The 18,987-nt window shown below is 37.1% G+C and overlaps 1 protein-coding gene across 2 annotated transcripts in view; it reads right to left on the bottom strand.

Moving 5' to 3' along the window:
* Nucleotides 1-18,987, bottom strand: part of hpca (hippocalcin) — a 52,445-nt gene that overhangs the window by 10,921 nt on the left and 22,537 nt on the right. Inside the window, exon 2 of one of the 2 annotated variants that reach the window (XM_083523845.1) lies at nucleotides 1,763-1,907. In XM_083523845.1, coding sequence (XP_083379971.1) covers nucleotides 1,763-1,858 — 96 coding nt within the window. In that variant the 5' untranslated portion in view covers nucleotides 1,859-1,907. Of the gene's footprint in view, nucleotides 1-1,762; nucleotides 1,911-18,987 lie in introns of both variants that reach the window. The other variant, XM_083523846.1, reaches the window with a different exon arrangement.

The raw sequence follows: 18,987 nt of genomic DNA, 5'->3' as shown, positions 1-18,987 counted from the left end.
GCATCATCATACCAATATCTTATATTAGATATTATATTATATAATAGAAAAGTGCATCACATAATGATTTATCACAATGTTCATATTATATCAATATATTGCCCAGCTCTATGTGTTACTAATATAGACTGATGTTAGATTGCATGTAACTGAGAATGTTACAATTATTTGGACTGCATTTGAAATGTTTTGTGACAATTCAATAACTGGACTACGGCTTTAGACTTCTGTTAAAACCCTGATCTACAAAAAGTTTGCAGGCAGACTGTATTATCACAGAACAGTCAGGAGGCTCTTTAATTTATTGTGTTCCTTCTTTCAAAGGTGATAAAATATACCAGGGGTTTTCATACATCTTAATAAGACACCCATTCATGCTGGCGGTGCGACACACCGGCGGAGCTGAATGATTGAAAACACATCTCCTTTATGTCACCTAAGAAAATCGGTGGGTGAAATGGAGATTGACTGGGTGCTACAACAAATCCTTTTTCTATTGAGCAGTGAGAAGGAATAGAAGGATAGATGTCCTGGTCCACTTGAACAAACTGGAGCCTTCTATTTCAAGTAGTTTTAGTAGGTAGGCATATGAACAAAGTTTTAGACTTTGTAGGCATATGAACAAAGGGAGGTGGTCACCAAAGCTATGTCTACAGTGATCTGGATGAATTTAAAAACAGAGTTTTCGTCTAAAAATAACTAAAATTACTAAAAATGAATCATGTTATTTGAAAGCCATCCACACTGTGGCGCATCCCCTTTTTTTTTATCCACTTTGAAGAGCGTTTTCTAAAATCTACACTTTCGTTGACTGAAAACGGCGTCTCAGTGTGGACAGAAGGCTAAAATACATATGCGTTTCCAAACAAAAATGTGTTAGTGTGGATATGGCCCAAGTATCATTCATGTTTTTGCAGTTATTCCTGTAACTGCCAGAACTCTGTCCTCTTTTAGAGCATCCCATCCTATTACAAACTGTATACAAAGCATAAAACCATAGATCACCAGTTATAATATTTCAAGCTTCACAGTTTGAACCCAAAGAATCGTGAAGCACTGATGTTTCACGATGGGATATAATTGTGCTGATGGGATACACAGGAAGTTATTTAGGCTGCCAGTATTTTAGGTCATAACCTCAGAATAAGTAAAAAAAAAAATACAAATAAAAAGAGCAAACATGGAGATTGGCTGAGTAAATAACTCATCCCTGTGTTTCTGTAGTTCACATTTACTCACACTTTGACTCAATACACAACAATCCTCATCAATAACACAGGATGTATGAACAGTATTGAGAAACATTTCCTCATATGAATAAGCTATGACAAGGCCCAGTTTTGAGCCCTTGAGTATAAAAGCTTGAATTAAAATGCAGGTCAGTGTTATGAAGCCTTTTTCAGCCCATTAGCCATCATGAGTTACTGATGGCTATACGTCAACACACATTGCTTGATTCATTCATATAATGTGTGTATTTCGAGCAGGCATTAAAGCCTGACCTTAGGGTTGATCCATCAGCTCCTGACCCTGAAATACTGATACTCTTACAGCAACTCATTTTCAAAGACCACTACACAAAACACCATATTGTACTCTTAATGTGATATATCTCTAGGGAAATATGTGCTTTTATGCTGTTGTAAGTAAATACCATCATGTGACAGAAAGGCTGTTATACCTGTGGCTACTGGTAGACTACAAATATCTAGAGTCAAGGACTAATCGAGGTACTTGTTGTGAACCAGCTGCTTTATCTCACCTTGTACCACTCCTGCAGCTCATGGTCTGAAAACTCTGTGTTCTCCCTCAGGTCCTGTAGCATCTCCGGCCTGAGCTTGCTGTTCTGCTTTCCCATGGTGACGAGTCTGTGTGTGCTCAGAAATGACACAACCTCGGGGTCAGACCTGCTAACAAAAAAAACCAAACAGACCAATTAGGGTGCAGAGCAATATGTTTAATACGCAGAGATGAACAGGCATGCAAACAGAAAAGAGCCCTCATTACTGCACAGTCACAATGACTGAGTTTCATTATGAGCAGACTCCAGGAGCTACCATGTAGAGAATTTGAGCATAATTTAGATGTCACACACCCTTTTTATATCAAAGTACTATGTGGCAGATCCACTACTGAAACAACCCCACTGATCTCTCTACTGATATTCAGTCAAATCTGCTCGCATGTTTAATGACAATGCGCAGGTTTTTAATTGCGTATTTATTCGCGTATTTTGATTTTAGGAGTTCATGGAAGTACAGCAGGTAGTGTAGCTTCAACAAGGCTTTAAATTATTCTTGGGCTCCAGTTACTGCGGTTGATCTTTTGTTTTGCATGGCCACCCTGGGTCTGTATCTGTCTGGGTTTCCTCTATGCTTTCTGGTTTCATCCCTTAAAACCCTAGGATAAAGCTGGTCACTGAAGATAAATGAATTTGGGCTTGTGTATGTCAGAATTAAGGCCCTGAACTATAGCTTCCAACAGTCAGTGCACCCACACATGATCTCTGTGCCTGAATAATGGCTCTTGCAATTATTACATGAACATTGACTTCCTATTCATAAAACACTTGGTCTCACATCTGTGTTCCACATTTGTCTTTATATCCATGTTATGTGAAGGTTATGGTTTCTTTTATACTCTGGCTTTGTTTTCTCTGTATTAGTTATTACTGTTTACATACACTATATGAATAAAGGTTTGTGAACACTTGACCATAAGCTCTGTATGTGCTTTTTGAACATAACATTCAATATTTAGGTCCCATTCCCTCTTGTACAATCCTCCACTAGATTTAGGAGTGTGCTTGTGGAGATTTGTGGGATTCATTCAGCCACAAGGGTGTTAGTAAAGACTGGTATTAATGTCGGTAAGGTGTCAAGGCCTGGGGTGCATTCAGCTTTCAATTCATCCCAAAGTTGTTCAGTAGGGTAACCAATGTGAAGCATATCTTCATGGAGTTGACTTTGTGCACAGGGGCATAGTAATGTGAGAACAGGTTTGGGTCTTCTAGTTCAAGTGAAGGGAAAATGTCATGCTACCACATCCAAAGACGTCCTATACAATTGTGTACCGCCAATCTTGTGGTTTTAGTTTGGGGAAGAACAACATTGTGTGGAAAAAAGACAGTTGATCCAATACTTTTATATAGCTATATATCATCTTACAAAAGCTCACATTTGACCAATTATAGATCAATTGTTGCTTGAATATCAGCAGTACTATTAACAGATGCTCTCTTCTTGATGCACTTCTTGACCATAACCCTTTCACAAAGTGCATCATTAAAGACGTGGCATTTAATGTTCTTACTTGCTCCTGTCTCCTCTGGTTTAGATTTAAATCTACATCCAGACTTCTGTGAAGCTGCTTTAAGACTATGTGTACTGTTAGAAGCCCAATACATACAAAATCTGAATTGATTTTGAATCGAATAAATAAACTTAATTTGACACATTTGTAAAAAAAATACAATGACAACCTAATCCTAAACCTAATCTCATCCTGGCAAGCGTCCAACCTTTAAAACATCTTGTATTATTATTATTATTATTATTATTATTATTATTATTATTATTATTATTATTGCCCTGTATTTTAATATTTACTACTTGAGTTCAAAAATTCATCTCTCTCATTTTCTTTTGTATTGCTTAGTTTTTGCCTGAGAAAAAACGGACGACAATTTGAACACATTTATTTCAAATATATGATGGTATCATTATATTTTGTGTGTTTATTTGGTTCGAAGATCTATTATTAAGGAAATGATGTTCTTATGTTGCTTTTTTGATAGAAGAAAACTATATATTTCTGTATTTTGAATAGAAAATTCTAATCATTATATGTAATTTCATGTGATCATAATTTATTTTTCTTTTACCAATTATTATGAAGCTTAATGTAACAGTCTGAGTGTATCCTGTACTTTCTGTGTTTTTCTATTCATAAAGTAATTGAGTCCTCTTCTCGAAACTGTGGAAAAATATCCCTGCATTTTTAGACAAACTCAAAAAAATAACCACACATCAAACCCAAAGGCAAGATGGAAAGAAAAGCTGTTCGAGATAAATGTTTTCATGGCATGTTTGGAGAACGCAGTCACAACTCAGGAGCCAAGAATCTGCAGTAATTAATAACACAGTCGCCCACGCTGCCTCCGTATCCCAGTCCAGACGCGCTGGGAGGAGAGCCATGGGAAACGAGACGCTGGAGGTTGGAGAAAGGAGGAGTGATATATTCTTAAAGATCCAAACGCTTCTAGCACAAAGCTCTAGCTACAGTGCTGTTCTCATGTAGCCCTGATGATCAGCTAAGGATGGAACAAAGATAGCATGAGTGCTGCTGAGTGCTCAAAACTGAAAATCTGATTAGTCAGAAGATAAATAATTAATGAAGTCATTTGACAACAGTTCTGGCTTAAAGGCAAGTCACATGTTCTTGTACATTAACGTTTCTATGCTAACAACTCCTAAAGTAGACACTCCACACAATCTAAGGCTAACAATGAACATATTATTATTTAGGAGAGAAAGTTGTATAATACAAGGCATGGACTTTTAACCATGATGTAGATCTAGTTTTCGAACATCCCATTCCACATTTAACCCCTGGGAAGATGTTCCACTAGATTTTGGATTGTGGAGATCTGTACTCATTCAACCACAAGGGTCTACAAAGTCTGATGTAGGTGAGGTGGCAGTCAGCGATCCTAAAAGTGTTCCATAGTGTTGAGGTCAGAACTCCAAAGCAGGTCACTCAAGATCTTCCACACGCTCATGTCTTGGTTTTGTGAGCAGGATTATTGTCATGCTGGTACACGTTTGTGCTCAAATTTAATGCTACCACATCCAAAAACATCCTATACAATTGTGTGCCGCCATTTTTGTTGGAACAGTTCGGAGAAGAACCACAAATGGCTGGGAAAATCAGCTGTCCCAATACTTTTGTTTATACAATGTAGCTGTAATGTATGAATAAAAATGACATTAAATCCATTAATATATTGATTGTTTAGAGCTGCTGTTGTATAGATAGAAAAAACTCTTCAAATGATCCTACTATGGAACTGCTATTAACTTCAGGGTGTTAACAGTAACTTCACTTTGTGTTAAGCCACATAAGACCACCCCATAGATCATTAATATCATGTAACAGCACAAGTTTAATTCTGATACGAAACCCAGTCGAACGACTTAATACTTTTCAAGGCCTTTGTCTATAATATGATTATTTTTGCATGACTATGATTATGCTAATAATTATAGCTTGTCCTATATCACTTCCCCTCCTCATGGCCTCTGGAGAGAATTATAAAAAGCTCTCTCAGTCCAGTAGGATCTCTGAGGATTTCCAGCTCTTATGCAACGAATCTCATATACCACAGAGGCTTGTTATAATCTTGCGCCTTCTCGCTCCAATCCACATGCACTCTTGACCAGTCACATTATTTAACCCCGGTTTAGTGTGCTGAATATTGGATTTCACATAAACGCAAACTCAGTAGACGTCATGAATGCTGTCATTACTTAGTCCTTTAGGACTCTGATTTTGCTGAAAGATTTAGATTTAGGGATCAAAGCTGCAACAGGAGAGAGAATGTGGGAAAAGACGACACCGCTTACAACAAACAGAAAGCAAAAGCAGCTAACTCTGGAGTTGGGCCTAGTGTTTATGAGTTTGGTACACAAGGTGCTGCTTTAATCCACTGGATAAATGTTTGTACCCCTCTTTTTGGCACTCCCAGAGTTTTATTAGAAACTATAAAAAAAGAAAGAGTTTTGGTCAGGGTTTGTGGATGGATATAAAAACAAAAACAAAGGTATTTCTAACAGGGTTGTGTAACATGCTATTTATTCCCACTGCACAGATCTGCTAACACGCTCTGAAGTACCGCACTGCGGGCAGCCTTAATGTCATCACTTATATCCCCAGGTGTTATCCAAGTGTTATCAGTCCAAGTCATCTTTATTGCTTAATGCCTTTAGAAGTGGTGCTCTAAAACAGTCTGACTCCAGCCTTATACATACAGCCAGAGTCACAAAGCAGAACGAAGGAACAAGTAATTTTTTTTTCCTCACTCAATACAGTAAAATCAACAAATTACAAAAAGACCCAACTGTGTACTTCTGAACCCATGTTCTAAAAATAAACTTCTCATCTCATAAAATCCTTCTGGAAAATCTGAGCAAATTTTAATTCCAATCTTCAACTCGGTTTAACCATAATCTCTTCTCGAACCAAACTATTCAAAATGCACTGAGCAAATGTCCAGCATGTTCAACACACAGGACAAGCTTTCTAGCCAGTGTTATCTCACACACAGCTGTTCCTCTATGTGGGTCAGTATCAGGGCTGCTGGTCCAGTTGTGAAAGGGTGTCTAATGGGGAGGGGAGGGTTGTATACAGCAATATTGTGACGATGCTGTGGACAGATTGAATTCGACAGGCAGCTGGAGGGGGTATCAACATTCACAACGGACAAAGTTAATTTTAAGATGACAGCTTCATGGAGATGAAAGAATCTGAGCAGATGTATAAGCATTAATGTATAATATAAAGTGTAAATGAAGTAAAAATATAATATCACCTGAGTGCATATACACCGAACAGGCATAACATTAGGACCACTTACAGGTGAAGTAAATAACACTGATTATCTCTTCACCATGGCACCTGTTTGTGGGTGGGATGAATTAGGCAGCAGGTCCTCAAAGTTGATGTGTTAGAAGCAGGAAAAATGGATAAGCGTAGAGATTTGTGTGAGTTTGACAAGGTCCAAATTGTGATGGCTAAACAACTGGGTCAGATCATCTCCAAAACTGCAGCTCTTGTGGGATGTTTCTGGTCTGCAGTGGCCAGTGTCTATCAAAAGTGGTGCAAGGAAGATACAGTGATGAACCAGTGACAGGGTCATGGCTCACTGATGCACATGGGGAACGAAAGCTGGCCACTGTGGTCCAAACAACATACAGTATATATATATATATATATATATATATATATATATATATATATATATATATATATATATATATATATGCACACACACACACAAATACATACAGATACTGATTATGTGTATATTTGACACCTGATGGTATACATTTTTTTAAGGTACCTAACAGGCCCAGTGCTCCATTCATCATTCTCATAATACTTTTTTTTTATTAACTTCACTCAATTTCATTTAAAATGATTAAAATGCTGAATAAAATTTCTGAATTAAAGAAATTAGGAGGATATTGTTCTTTATCAGCATCTCTGACAGTAATTCTACCTTGAACGTAAATTACTTGTTTTGATACTAACAGCTCATTCACCACCACTTATATTCCAGATATTTCACGTCATCCAAGGCTACTAATCCTCTTCCTCCTCCTACTGATAATAATAATAATAATAATAATAATAATAATAATAATAATAATAATAAAGAAACTTGTTCTAGAGACCAATCAGTAGAATGTGTTTGAGATCTCAAACATTTACCGAAGAACTCTCCTATGTGGCGTACTGACATATGTACTCTAACATTTTCTCTGTAACATTGTCTGTCTCCTTAACATCTAAAGAAAGACAGCCTGGTCAGGTAACAACTGTTTCTAGCTGCTATAATGTATCAGGAACTGCCCAGCACTTTACAGGACCACAGCTGCCCAACGTTAAAGACATTTATCAAAAGTGTCGCTTGCAGAGGGTGAGATGTATTATCATGGACACATTCCATAATAATATTTTCTTTTGCCATTATTTTTGCCAATATTATTATTTTTTGCCATCTACATCTACTCTTACTATCTCCTGCATCATACTGCATGCACCAGGTTGTTACCTTTATCTGTCTTTTGAATCATATTAACAATTTTTACCTTAATGTTTTTTTGTTATTCATTTGCTATTCGCACTAAGCATTGGATGCTTACTGCATGCCTTTGTCTCTCTATTTGTACCCTGATGAGTGACAATAGAATGTAACCAACCCTAATTCAACCTCTCAGCAAAATCCCACATCCAATTCCCAGCAAACATCACTGCCAACAAATATGGACAACACAATCTACACCGCCCACAACATACTCTCACTCGCTAAGCTACTGATTAAGCACACCTGTGCGCGATTACTTCAACACACACACACACACACACACACACACACACACTTACTTTAAATAAGACTCATTCACATGGTTCATTTCACAAAGTAATTGCTCTGTTTCTGCCAGTGTTCGGCTGACATTATCGAGCTTTGGTTTCATTGGCTTTTTATATTGCTGCTTAACTGTTTTCCATCCACGTTTCTGATCTTGCATTTCTTCTTGATCTTGAAATTGTTAAACTTTTGAGCTGAACTTTGCCTTTTTCTTAAGAACATTTATGGATTTTTCTCATTTGGATTTATAAATGCAGTGTACCTGTGTTTGTGTCTGAACATGATTCTATATTATGACACTAACCTAACTAACTTGACTTGCAGACTTTCTCCAACATTAATTAAATACAACTTTAAAGCAACTATAAAGCAAACTTATTTCCTATAAAGGGCAAAAATCAAGCCAAAGACCAAAAATGGATTTTGCATTATACTAAATGTTATTAAAATTGAAGTTAAAGATTTCAATGCTGTTGTACAGTGACTTCTAATAAGAGACCTGAAGCTGGCACATGAATTTTATCCAATCTTTTTTTCATGTTCTCATATAAAGCATGGCAGGCCAAAGCAAAAGTCACCACAGGCCAACCTTTGCCCACAAGCCATATTTTGGGCATCTCTGCTTTAAACTGACATGCCAATCAGGTAGAAATCTTTGATATTTGGTGTAAGTGGAATGACCTGCTTTGGATTGGGCTCCCAATCAAACTGACCCACATCAGCCAGGCCTGGGTTATTCGTATAACCACATTGTTTTATTCCTTACTTAAGAGAGAGAATCAGTCCAATGTAAATATTTGAAGATTAGTAATAACTGATGACTCACAAATTATTCAACAAAATAACATGAAATCTTGATGAAGAAGAAATGTTTATATACATTATATATATATATATGTGTGTGTGTCTTATTATATATATATATATATATATATATACATATATGAGAGAGAGAGAGAGAGAGAGAGAGAGAAATGTGAAAAAAGAAAAAAAAAAAAAGTGCACTCTCTCTATGGTTATACATATAAGAACATCATAAAAATCTATTCCTTATCGGGATGAATTTTACTCCAGACTAGTAAAACTGTTAAAACATGAGCTGTTATACACACTTGCTAATCAAAGGCATTTCAATAGCAGCACCTGGCAGCTACTCAGCCTCTTAGCTCCGATAAAAGCAGTAAGATTGTTTTTCGGCTTTATCTTTGTGTACTAATTAAGGACACAGTCAAATATGGCATGTGTTATTGTCCATCTGAACAATAACACAATATATCATACCAATACATTCAAAGAGTGTACATTCTTTTTCACATGACTGTATTATACTTTTTGTACCGCGTCTTCATGCCAGGCATGAATTTACTGTCAGATCAGGCCAGAAATACAAAACACAATCACTTACTCTGCATCACCAAGCTACTGATTGAGCACAGGTGTGCTCAATCACATACTTGTGTGTACACACACACACACACACACACACACACACACACACAGAAAAACTTCAATTAAGAACTCTCCACAAAGTAACTCATCCAGTTTCACTGTCAATTACCAAGCCATTCATGTTCCATGTGTCTCCCAGTTTTTGATCTCGCTTTGTTTTCTCATTTCTCGTTCTTGCCCTGCCAAGTTTATTGTTGTTTGCAGATCGTACGACCCATTGCCTGTTCCACATTTGCAATTCTACCTGTCAAATTGGATTGTTTTCCTTGGATATTTTTGTTCAATATTATTTATTTGTTCCTATTATATGCCCTTGTGTCCACTTGCAGTTGTATTTTGTGACATTTACTGATAAAATTTTATCCAAATGCATTTTACATTTTGTCTGGTGATTTTCTTTCACCATGTTGTCATCAGATTCTGTAATACTGTATAATACATCTAAAAAGTCTGGTCTACACACCTGTTAAAAATGTGATTTAAAAAAAAACTAGATAAATCATGTCACAACTCCTTTTCCCTCAATGTGAAACTTACTAAACAAATTATACATAAAAAAAATTTACATTCATAATTTGATACAGATTAAGTTACAAAAAGGTGGAAAAAAAATTGTTGCATAAGTGTTCACATCCTTAAACTAACACTTTGTTGAAGCACAATCTGAGATTACACAAACCAGTCTTTTAGGGAAAGAGTCTCTCATAGTGCCACATCATGACTTTGCTTATTTTCCCATTCTTCCTTGGAAAAACATTCTTCATAGAAAAAGTTGTGAGGCCATCTCGTGTGCACAGCCCACTTCAGGTCCACCTACAGATTTTTTTGTTGGCTTCAGGTCTGGCTAGGCCTTTCAGAAATGCTGATCTTCTTTGTGTTAAGCCATTCCTTTGTTGAATTGGACATATGCATGGGTCACTGTCCTAATGAAAGGTGACGTTTCTTTTCATCTTCAGCTTTCTAGCAAGCACCTGAAGTCTTTAGACATTTTTTTAGCTTTTGTACAGGGTTTTGCAGCTTTTATCAGACGTATGATTCCCTTCACCCTGATAAAAGCCCTAGATCTAAGGAAAAGAACCCTAAAGAATAATGCCACTCTTTTGGTGACATTTTTATTTATTTTTTGACCAAACATACAGTGCCTTTTTAACCTATCAGATTTTGCCTCGTGGTTTCAGATGATTTTTTTAAGACTGGATGTTTTTTCCAATAAAGACACAAACAATAGTTGAGTCGCAACAATTTTTGGCCTCTGCCACAAGTAGTTATAGTTATTGTTCATGATGCTCAATGATGCTGCCTCTAGAACATGCTCTTCCTACACAAAAAAAATTAATTGCGGATCACGAGGAAACAATGTCTGTTATGTCAAGATCACAAGAAAATGTGTGATTCGACTTTTATGATGTCAACAAGAAAGAAAAAATATTACAATGCATGACCTCTTAGGACTTCCATACATGAGGTAGATTGCCTGGGGGAAGAAACACTTCTTGTGCCTGTCTGTTCTGGTGTTTAGTTTTTTGTATCTTCATCCAAGCGTCAAAAGTTAAAGAAGTATATGGCTGAGATTTGAGGCATCCAGAGTGATTTTCTACGGTGGGCAGGGGCGCACCAATAATCATCAGCCGTCCAAACCGTCCTCTGTATTCTTCTGACGTCTGATTTTGAACCTGATTTGGAATTTGAGGTTAATTGGTGATGAGAGAATTATAATTATCTTTGAACATGAGATTAAAAGTGATTGGTCCATTTTGAACACATCCACACCCTAATTATTGACCAACGTATTGCAATTTTTTAATGATCATTTAATTAAGAATAATTTTCATATTTTTCCCCTAAAATATATTCCATTTCTTTTTTGATTCACTTATTCACTGTAACTTCAAGTGAAGTTATGACATGATTTGGTTAAAGTTTCACATAACCAAAAACCTTGCCATTTTGACAGGGGTGTGTCGACTTTTCATACCCATTGTATATAATACAAAACTGATAAAGAAGAGTATTTTATTCTTCTCTATAGTGTCAAATGTCTAGAATGACAATAAAGCTCTCTAGTAACACTACGTTCTGCTACCACCAAAACACAATACTGTATAGTGCACTTAAATGTAGGAATTTGTTCTGGATGTGTGTTTGGAGTGAACAAAAAGCTTGCCTGTCAAGTACAGCAATGTAAGAAAAAAAACGCTGCTATTGATTAGATTTTTTCTGCATTTTAGCCCGTATTGATTTTGTGTGATGTGCTACACAGATGGACAGAGGGATAGTTAGATAGAGAGCCCTGCATGCTAGAAAGAAAACCAAGATGCCAGTCTAAGTGACCAGACTGAGACTCAGAGTGCCAGCAGAACAACAAATCAGAGTATTAGGATACAGGGTACAGAAAAGCCAGGGAGAAAGGATAAAAATGCTTCCCACACTGAGAGGATCTTATTGCACAGGCAACTATAAAAAGACAAGAAAAATAAGACAGAATTGATTTTTTTTCCATCCCTCATCAATTTTAGAGAAACATAAGAAATTAGACAGGCAACCTGATCTTTGACTTCTGGTCTCTCTATATCCCAGTGTCTCTCTTTTTCTCTCTGACCTTTACCTCATTGTCTATCCTTGGGCTGTGTTTTTTTAATGTCTTTGGCTTTCTCTTTAATTGCAATATATCTTTGAATATTCCACTCATTTTCCATTCCTCTCTGAATCAGTAGCTCCTTATATTTTCATTTATTTTTCTCCTCTTCCAGTTTCTCCCTTTCTATCTCTCTATTCCTCTCTTTTTTTTCTCTCTCCCTTTATCCTTTTATTTGTTCACACTTTTTTTCATTTTTCTGTGTGTGTGTGTGTGTGTGTGTGTGTGTGTGTGTGTGTGTGTGTGTGTGTGTGTGTGTCTACACACACACACACACACACACACACACACACACACACACACACACACACACACACACACACACACAAATATACATTTACAAAGGGATAAATAGGTTTTCTTAACATTAATAAAGTTATTGATGCAGATAATGAATGCTATGCCTACCCCCAAATCAACCGTAGTCATAACCTCATTTATCAAAAGACAACCTTTTGGTACCTTTTATTCATTCATTCATTCATTCATTCATTCATTCATTCATTCATTATTAATCATGTAGACTGATTTTAGTCATTCCAACTCTTCCGGGGAAATTTAGTGCTTATAATAATACTTAAACATTTTTATTAATTCAATACATTTATATAATTTAAATAATTCATATTTATCCTCATCATGACCAGCCTGTCGAACATCCCCGCAAGGTCAATTCTGTCAGATATTATTGTATACTTATTCTTGTTGATAAAAAATAAAAAAAAAAACAAGACAAAACACACATACCCACACACCCAAACAAATCCCTGTTCTGACATCCAATATTACAATATTACAGGGTATTTGATCCCTCAGAAGCCCAAAATGGCTCTCCTCCCTGTAAATCCTCTGTTGACATCTCCTGCACATCAAACAGCACTGTTTGCTAAAGCTATAGGCAGCCTGCCTGTCCTGCTCTTCCTAGGCGTGCCGGTGGCATCATCAAAAATATGCTCCACTTAACCCTTTTCAAAAATATTGCTATGACGTCTGAGCTTCATGCAAACTCGCAAACTTGTCCGAAACGTTCCTTTCAGGGTTCAGAGTTAGTCGCTGCTGCAGTGCATTTCTAATGAAGCACGAATGAAGTATACAGTACCTACACACTTTGGATGCATGTAAGATACAACTTCACCAAACACTGATGCTCATAAGACATAAACCTAACAAACATAGAAAGGCCTTATCCTTACAGGTATCAGCCATCATAAAGACATGCCACCTAGATTTTTGTTGACATAAGGTTGTGCTATGACACTTTCCAGGCAGGCTTAAGTTAAACAGCATGACTTTGTAGCTCTGTATGCTTTTAGTACAAAGCAAACAGTGATGTGACATGAACACTGTCATTTTGGTGTTGGTGGTTTTCCGAAATTCCTAGAAATAACATAACCCGTAAGGGTTTATGTGTAATGACAGATTTAGGCAGAATATCTACTCATTTCTGTCATTATATTGCCAGGACAGGTAATTGGGATACTTTTTTTAAAGAAAAAATATAAAATTCTCTTCATGAATTTTTGAGACAACGGTTAAGTAAGGAATTAAACCTAAAATGAGAAAATAATCAGCACCATGGAAGGTGGCTGGCTGTTGATAGCGATAGTCACCTCTGTAGGAGACACATTTACAGCTCTGGAGCACATTCTTTCCTGACAGAATACAATGTTACAGCATACCTGTATCATGGTGCTGTTCCAGTCTTTACACTGCCAGCAGGTACAGATACTAATGAAGCCAGCACAGGGTCAAGCCCCGACCTAAATCACTGAGGCATTTATTTCACAGACGGCTCATATGGGAGAGAAGGAGAGGAAGGGGGAGGAGAGTTAGTAAAGATAGGCAGTGATGAGAAAGTGATGGAGACAGAAGGAGAGGTAGGGTAGAAGCAACAGCGACGAAGGCGGTAAAAATAAGAATGAGGCTGTGTCCTCGGTGGGTGAGTCCCTCCGGTCAGGGTGAGAACAGTAACAGCTCACTTTGCAGTCTTTATTTAATTCCTCAGCTGGGACTTCTGCCAATCTTAGACGTCCGGATGTCAAAAAAAGATCACGGTGTGGAGAGATGGAGAGAGTCTGCTGAGCCAAAATGCTTCTAGCCTTTTTTTTTTTTTTGCTTGTTTAACATGTACTAGGTGGAAATGACCTGCCAGGGTCGGATGAGGTGCAAAAACAGAGGTGCATGATCATCTGTCTTTCTCATTACACAGGGGAACAAATGATTGAGCGGGAATTAAGGGGTATTACTCAAAGAGAGAGAGAGAGAGAGAGAGAGAGAGAGAGAGAGAGAGAGAGAGAGAGAGAGAGGTAGAGAGAGAGAGAGAGAGAGAGGTAGAGAGAGAGAGAGAGAGAGAGAGAGAGAGAGAGAGAGAGAGAGAGAGAGAGAGAGAGAGAGAGAGAGAGAGACGTGTGTGGGTGTAAATGTTCCAAATGTAGGCAGATGGATGGAAGTGCAGCTGTATGCCCGCACCACCCGCCCCCTTCAGGTTCATGCATCTTACAAATGCATCAGTCAGAGTGCTCTGTTATCAAACCAGCTCGGTTCAGCTCTCACAGAGAAACAAAAAATACTGATTGTTATAATCACGACCTGCTTTCGCACAACACGCACACAATATTTATCGCCTGACGGGGTTACTGCACCATGCATGGCGTATGGAAAACTGATAATCAGAGGGCTGCTCTCACTGGAGGCTGTTTTACCTCTGATGCACAGTGTGTTGATGTGTGTCATGGTTAAAAGCAGGATGGGGGATTAGCAGGAGAGAGCAGGAGGATAACTGCAGCTGCCTGTAATCATTTTGGAGAATTAGTGATTAGACCTGATGGCAGACTGGTCTCTTTATATTGGGTCCAATTCCAAAATTCTGATTAAAGGCTGTAGAGCATGTATAATGACCTTACAGTTACAAGGTATGGATATATGTATATATCTATATATCTATATACATACAGTGAGGAAAATAAGTATTTAAACACCCTGCTATTTTGCAAGTTCTCCCACATAGAAATCATGGACGGGTCGGAAATTGTCATCGTAGGTGCATGTCCACTGTGAGAGACATAATCTAAAAAAAAAAAAAATTCATAAATCACAATATATGATTTTTTAACTATTTATTTGTATGATACAGCTGCAAATAAGTATTTGAACAATGTTCAATGTTAATATTTGGTACAGTAGCCTTTGTTTGCAATTACAGAGGTCAAACATTTCCTGTAGTTTTAGTTTCATGTACTGTACTGTTTAGTGTCATGCTGGTAACTATATGTCACGTCATATTGATATTAGGGCTGGCAATCACTTCAAATAATTAATCGCGATTAATCGCATGATTGTCATTAGTTAACTCATGATTAATCATAACTTAATCACACATTTTTATTAGTTCTAAATGTGCATATATGTATTTTATATATATATATATATATATATATATATATATATATATATATATATATATATATATATATATTTATATATATACTCTAATTAACATAGAGCATGAAGACAAAATATTCTTGTTAACATTTTCAAGTAATTATGGTGTTTAAAATTACGTATATTATCAGAACAACAAACGGAACCGTAGCTATGTTTCCACACGGACCGTAAATGAAGTGATACTGAAGAAACTACTACTGATACTGTGTATGAATGAAAGTAGACCCTTCACAAATTTTAATGATGTATTGCTCTTATATGTACGATGAAAAAAGACAAAGTAATTTGTTTGTTTCGGCATTGTGAGGAAAAAATGCCACAAAACGCACCAGCGTGTTTGTCGACCCCAGAGGGTATATTGCCGAATGTGTGCAACAAAATTCTTAATTATTTTAGAATAGAATAATTTTTAGTTTATAATTTATTTATAATATTTGAAGACCTAGTGAATAAACGTGTGTTGCGCTGAAGGTTTTAATTTTGCCTCTTTAATGTTTATTTGTCATACAGAAATGCACGCTGCATTAACCGTGCCTTAATAAAACCAGTGCCGTTAAAATTTATTTGTATTTTGACAGCCTTAATTAATATACTAATACAAAACGAATAAAAAATTGTGTTACCTAATAAATGTATTCAGGCTGAACATACACCATAGAGAACACAAGCAGAGAAAATATGATAATGGTCAGGTGATCAGGAACGTCTCTGTTCTCACTCATGTTAACATCGCTGACTCCCTCTTTCTCATCCACGTTAACCCCAGATTCTGGTTGCTTTATGCCATGCTTGTTGTTATCTTTGTAAACTAGTTTACATCTGTGGTGTGTGAGAGCCAGGAAATGATACACCAGTGGATTGAAAACGCTTCTCACTGACAGGAAATCAGTTAATGGGCTAAAAACGGCGCGCAATGAGAAGAAGAAAATATCAACATTTCACCAAATAGATTAAAACTAAAGTAATGAGCCTGTTTGAAAATGTTAGAAGTAGAAAGTATCGATACAGTACAGATATTTATGTAAAAATTTTATGAGTGAAAGTAAAAAGTTGTCCGTCAAAGAAATAGTGAAGTAAAGTACTAATAAAGAAAAATCTACTTAAGTACATTAACAAAGAATTTTTACTTCTCTGTAACAAATAGCTTCAGCTGAGCTGATTTACCAAGCTGTTAGTAAAACCTGCCAAAGGTGTTATTCACTAGTTGGATAATTCTTTCTAACCTTGTGATCCAGTTCATCCCTAAGCATTTTACTTTTTTTTTTTAACTTATGGCATTTTGGCAGATGCCATTCTCCAGAGCGAATTATAATGATCTCATGTATACAACTGAGCGTTTGGGATTAAAAGCCTTCCGATCAGAAGTCCAACATCCTAACCATTGGGCACTCTAAATAATGCATAAAGAGCTTTGTTATATGGTGAAGTTGGTCCGGTATATATATATATATATATATATATATATATATATATATATATATATATATATATATATATATATATATATATATATATATATATATACAATGAGGAAAATAAGTATTTGAACACCCTGCTATTTTGCAAGTTCTCCCACTTAGAAATCCTGGAGGGGTCTGAAATTGTCATCGTAGGTGCATGTCCACTGTGAGAGACATAATCTAAAATAAAAAATCCAGAAATCACAATATATGATTTTTAAACTATTTATTTCTATGATACAGCTGCAAATAAGTATTTGAACACCTGTCTATCAGCTAGAATTCTGACCCTCAAAGACCTGTTAGTCTGCCTTTAAAATGTCCACCTCCACTACATTTATTATCCTAAATTAGATGCACCTGTTTGAGGTCGTTAGCTGCATAAAGACACCTGTCCACCCCATACAATCTGTAAGAATCCAACTACTAACATGGCCAAGACCAAAGAGCTGTCCAAAGACACTAGAGACAAAATTGTACACCTCCACAAGGCTGGAAAGGGCTACGGGGAAATTGCCAAGCAGCTTGGTGAAAAAAGGTCCCCTTTTGGAGCAATCATTAGAAAATGGAAGAAGCTAAACATGACTGTCAATCTCCCTCGGACTGGGGCTCCATGCAAGATCTCACCTCGTGGGGTCTCAATGATCCTAAGGAAGGTGAGAAATCAGCCCAGAACTACACGGGAGGAGCTGGTCAATGACCTGAAAAGAGCTGGGACCACCGTTTCCAAGGTTACTGTTGGTAATACACTAAGACGTCAAGGTTTGAAATCATGCATGGCACGGAAGGTTCCCCTGCTTAAACCAGCACATGTCCAGGCATGTCTTAAGTTTGCCAATGACCATTTGGATGATCCAGAGGAGTCATGGGAGAAAGTCATGTGGTCAGATGAGACCAAAATAGAACTTTTGGGTCATAATTTCACTAAACGTGTTTGGAGGAAGAAGAATGATGAGTACCATCCCAAGAACACCATCCCTACTGTGAAGCATGGGGGTGGTAGCATCATGCTTTGGGGGTGTTTTTCTGCACATGGCACAGGGCGACTGCACTGTATTAAGGAGAGGATGACCGGGGCCATTTATTGCGAGATTTTGGGGAACAACCTCCTTCCCTCAGCATTGAAGATGGGTCGAGGCTGGGTCTTCCAACATGACAATGACCCAAAGCACACAGCCAGGATAACCAAGGCGTGGCTCTGTAAGAAGCATATCAAGGTTCTGGCATGGCCTAGCCAGTCTCCAGACATTAACCCAATAGAGAAACTTTGGAGGGAGCTCAAACTCCATGTTTCTCAGCGACAGGCCAGAAACCTGACTGATCTAGAGAAGATCTGTGTGGAGGAGTGGGCCAAAATCCCCCCTGCAGTGTGTGCAATCCTGGTGAAAAACTACAGGAAACGTTTGACCTCTGTAATTGCAAACAAAGGCTACTGTACCAAATATTAACATTGACTTTCTCAGGTGTTCAAATACTTATTTGCAGCTGTATCATACAAATAAATATTTAAAAAATCATACATTGTGATTTCTGGATATTTTATTTTTAGATTATGTCTCTCACAGTGGACATGCACCTACGATGACAATTTCAGACCCCTCCATGATTTCTAAGTGGGAGAACTTGCAAAATAGCAGGGTGTTCAAATACTTATTTTCCTCACTGTATATATATATATATATATACAGTGAGGAAAATAAGTATTTGAACACCCTGCTATTTTGCAAGTTCTCCCACTTACAAATCATGGAGAGGTCTGAAATTGTCATCGTAGGTGCATGTCCACTGTGAGAGACATAATCTAAAAAAAAAAAATCCAGAAATCACAATATATGATTTTTAAACAA

Source organism: Silurus aristotelis, assembly GCF_946808225.1.
Source record: "Silurus aristotelis genome assembly, chromosome: 21".
Classification (NCBI taxonomy): Eukaryota; Metazoa; Chordata; class Actinopteri; order Siluriformes; family Siluridae; genus Silurus; species Silurus aristotelis.
This window is presented reverse-complemented; position numbering and strand designations above follow the sequence as displayed.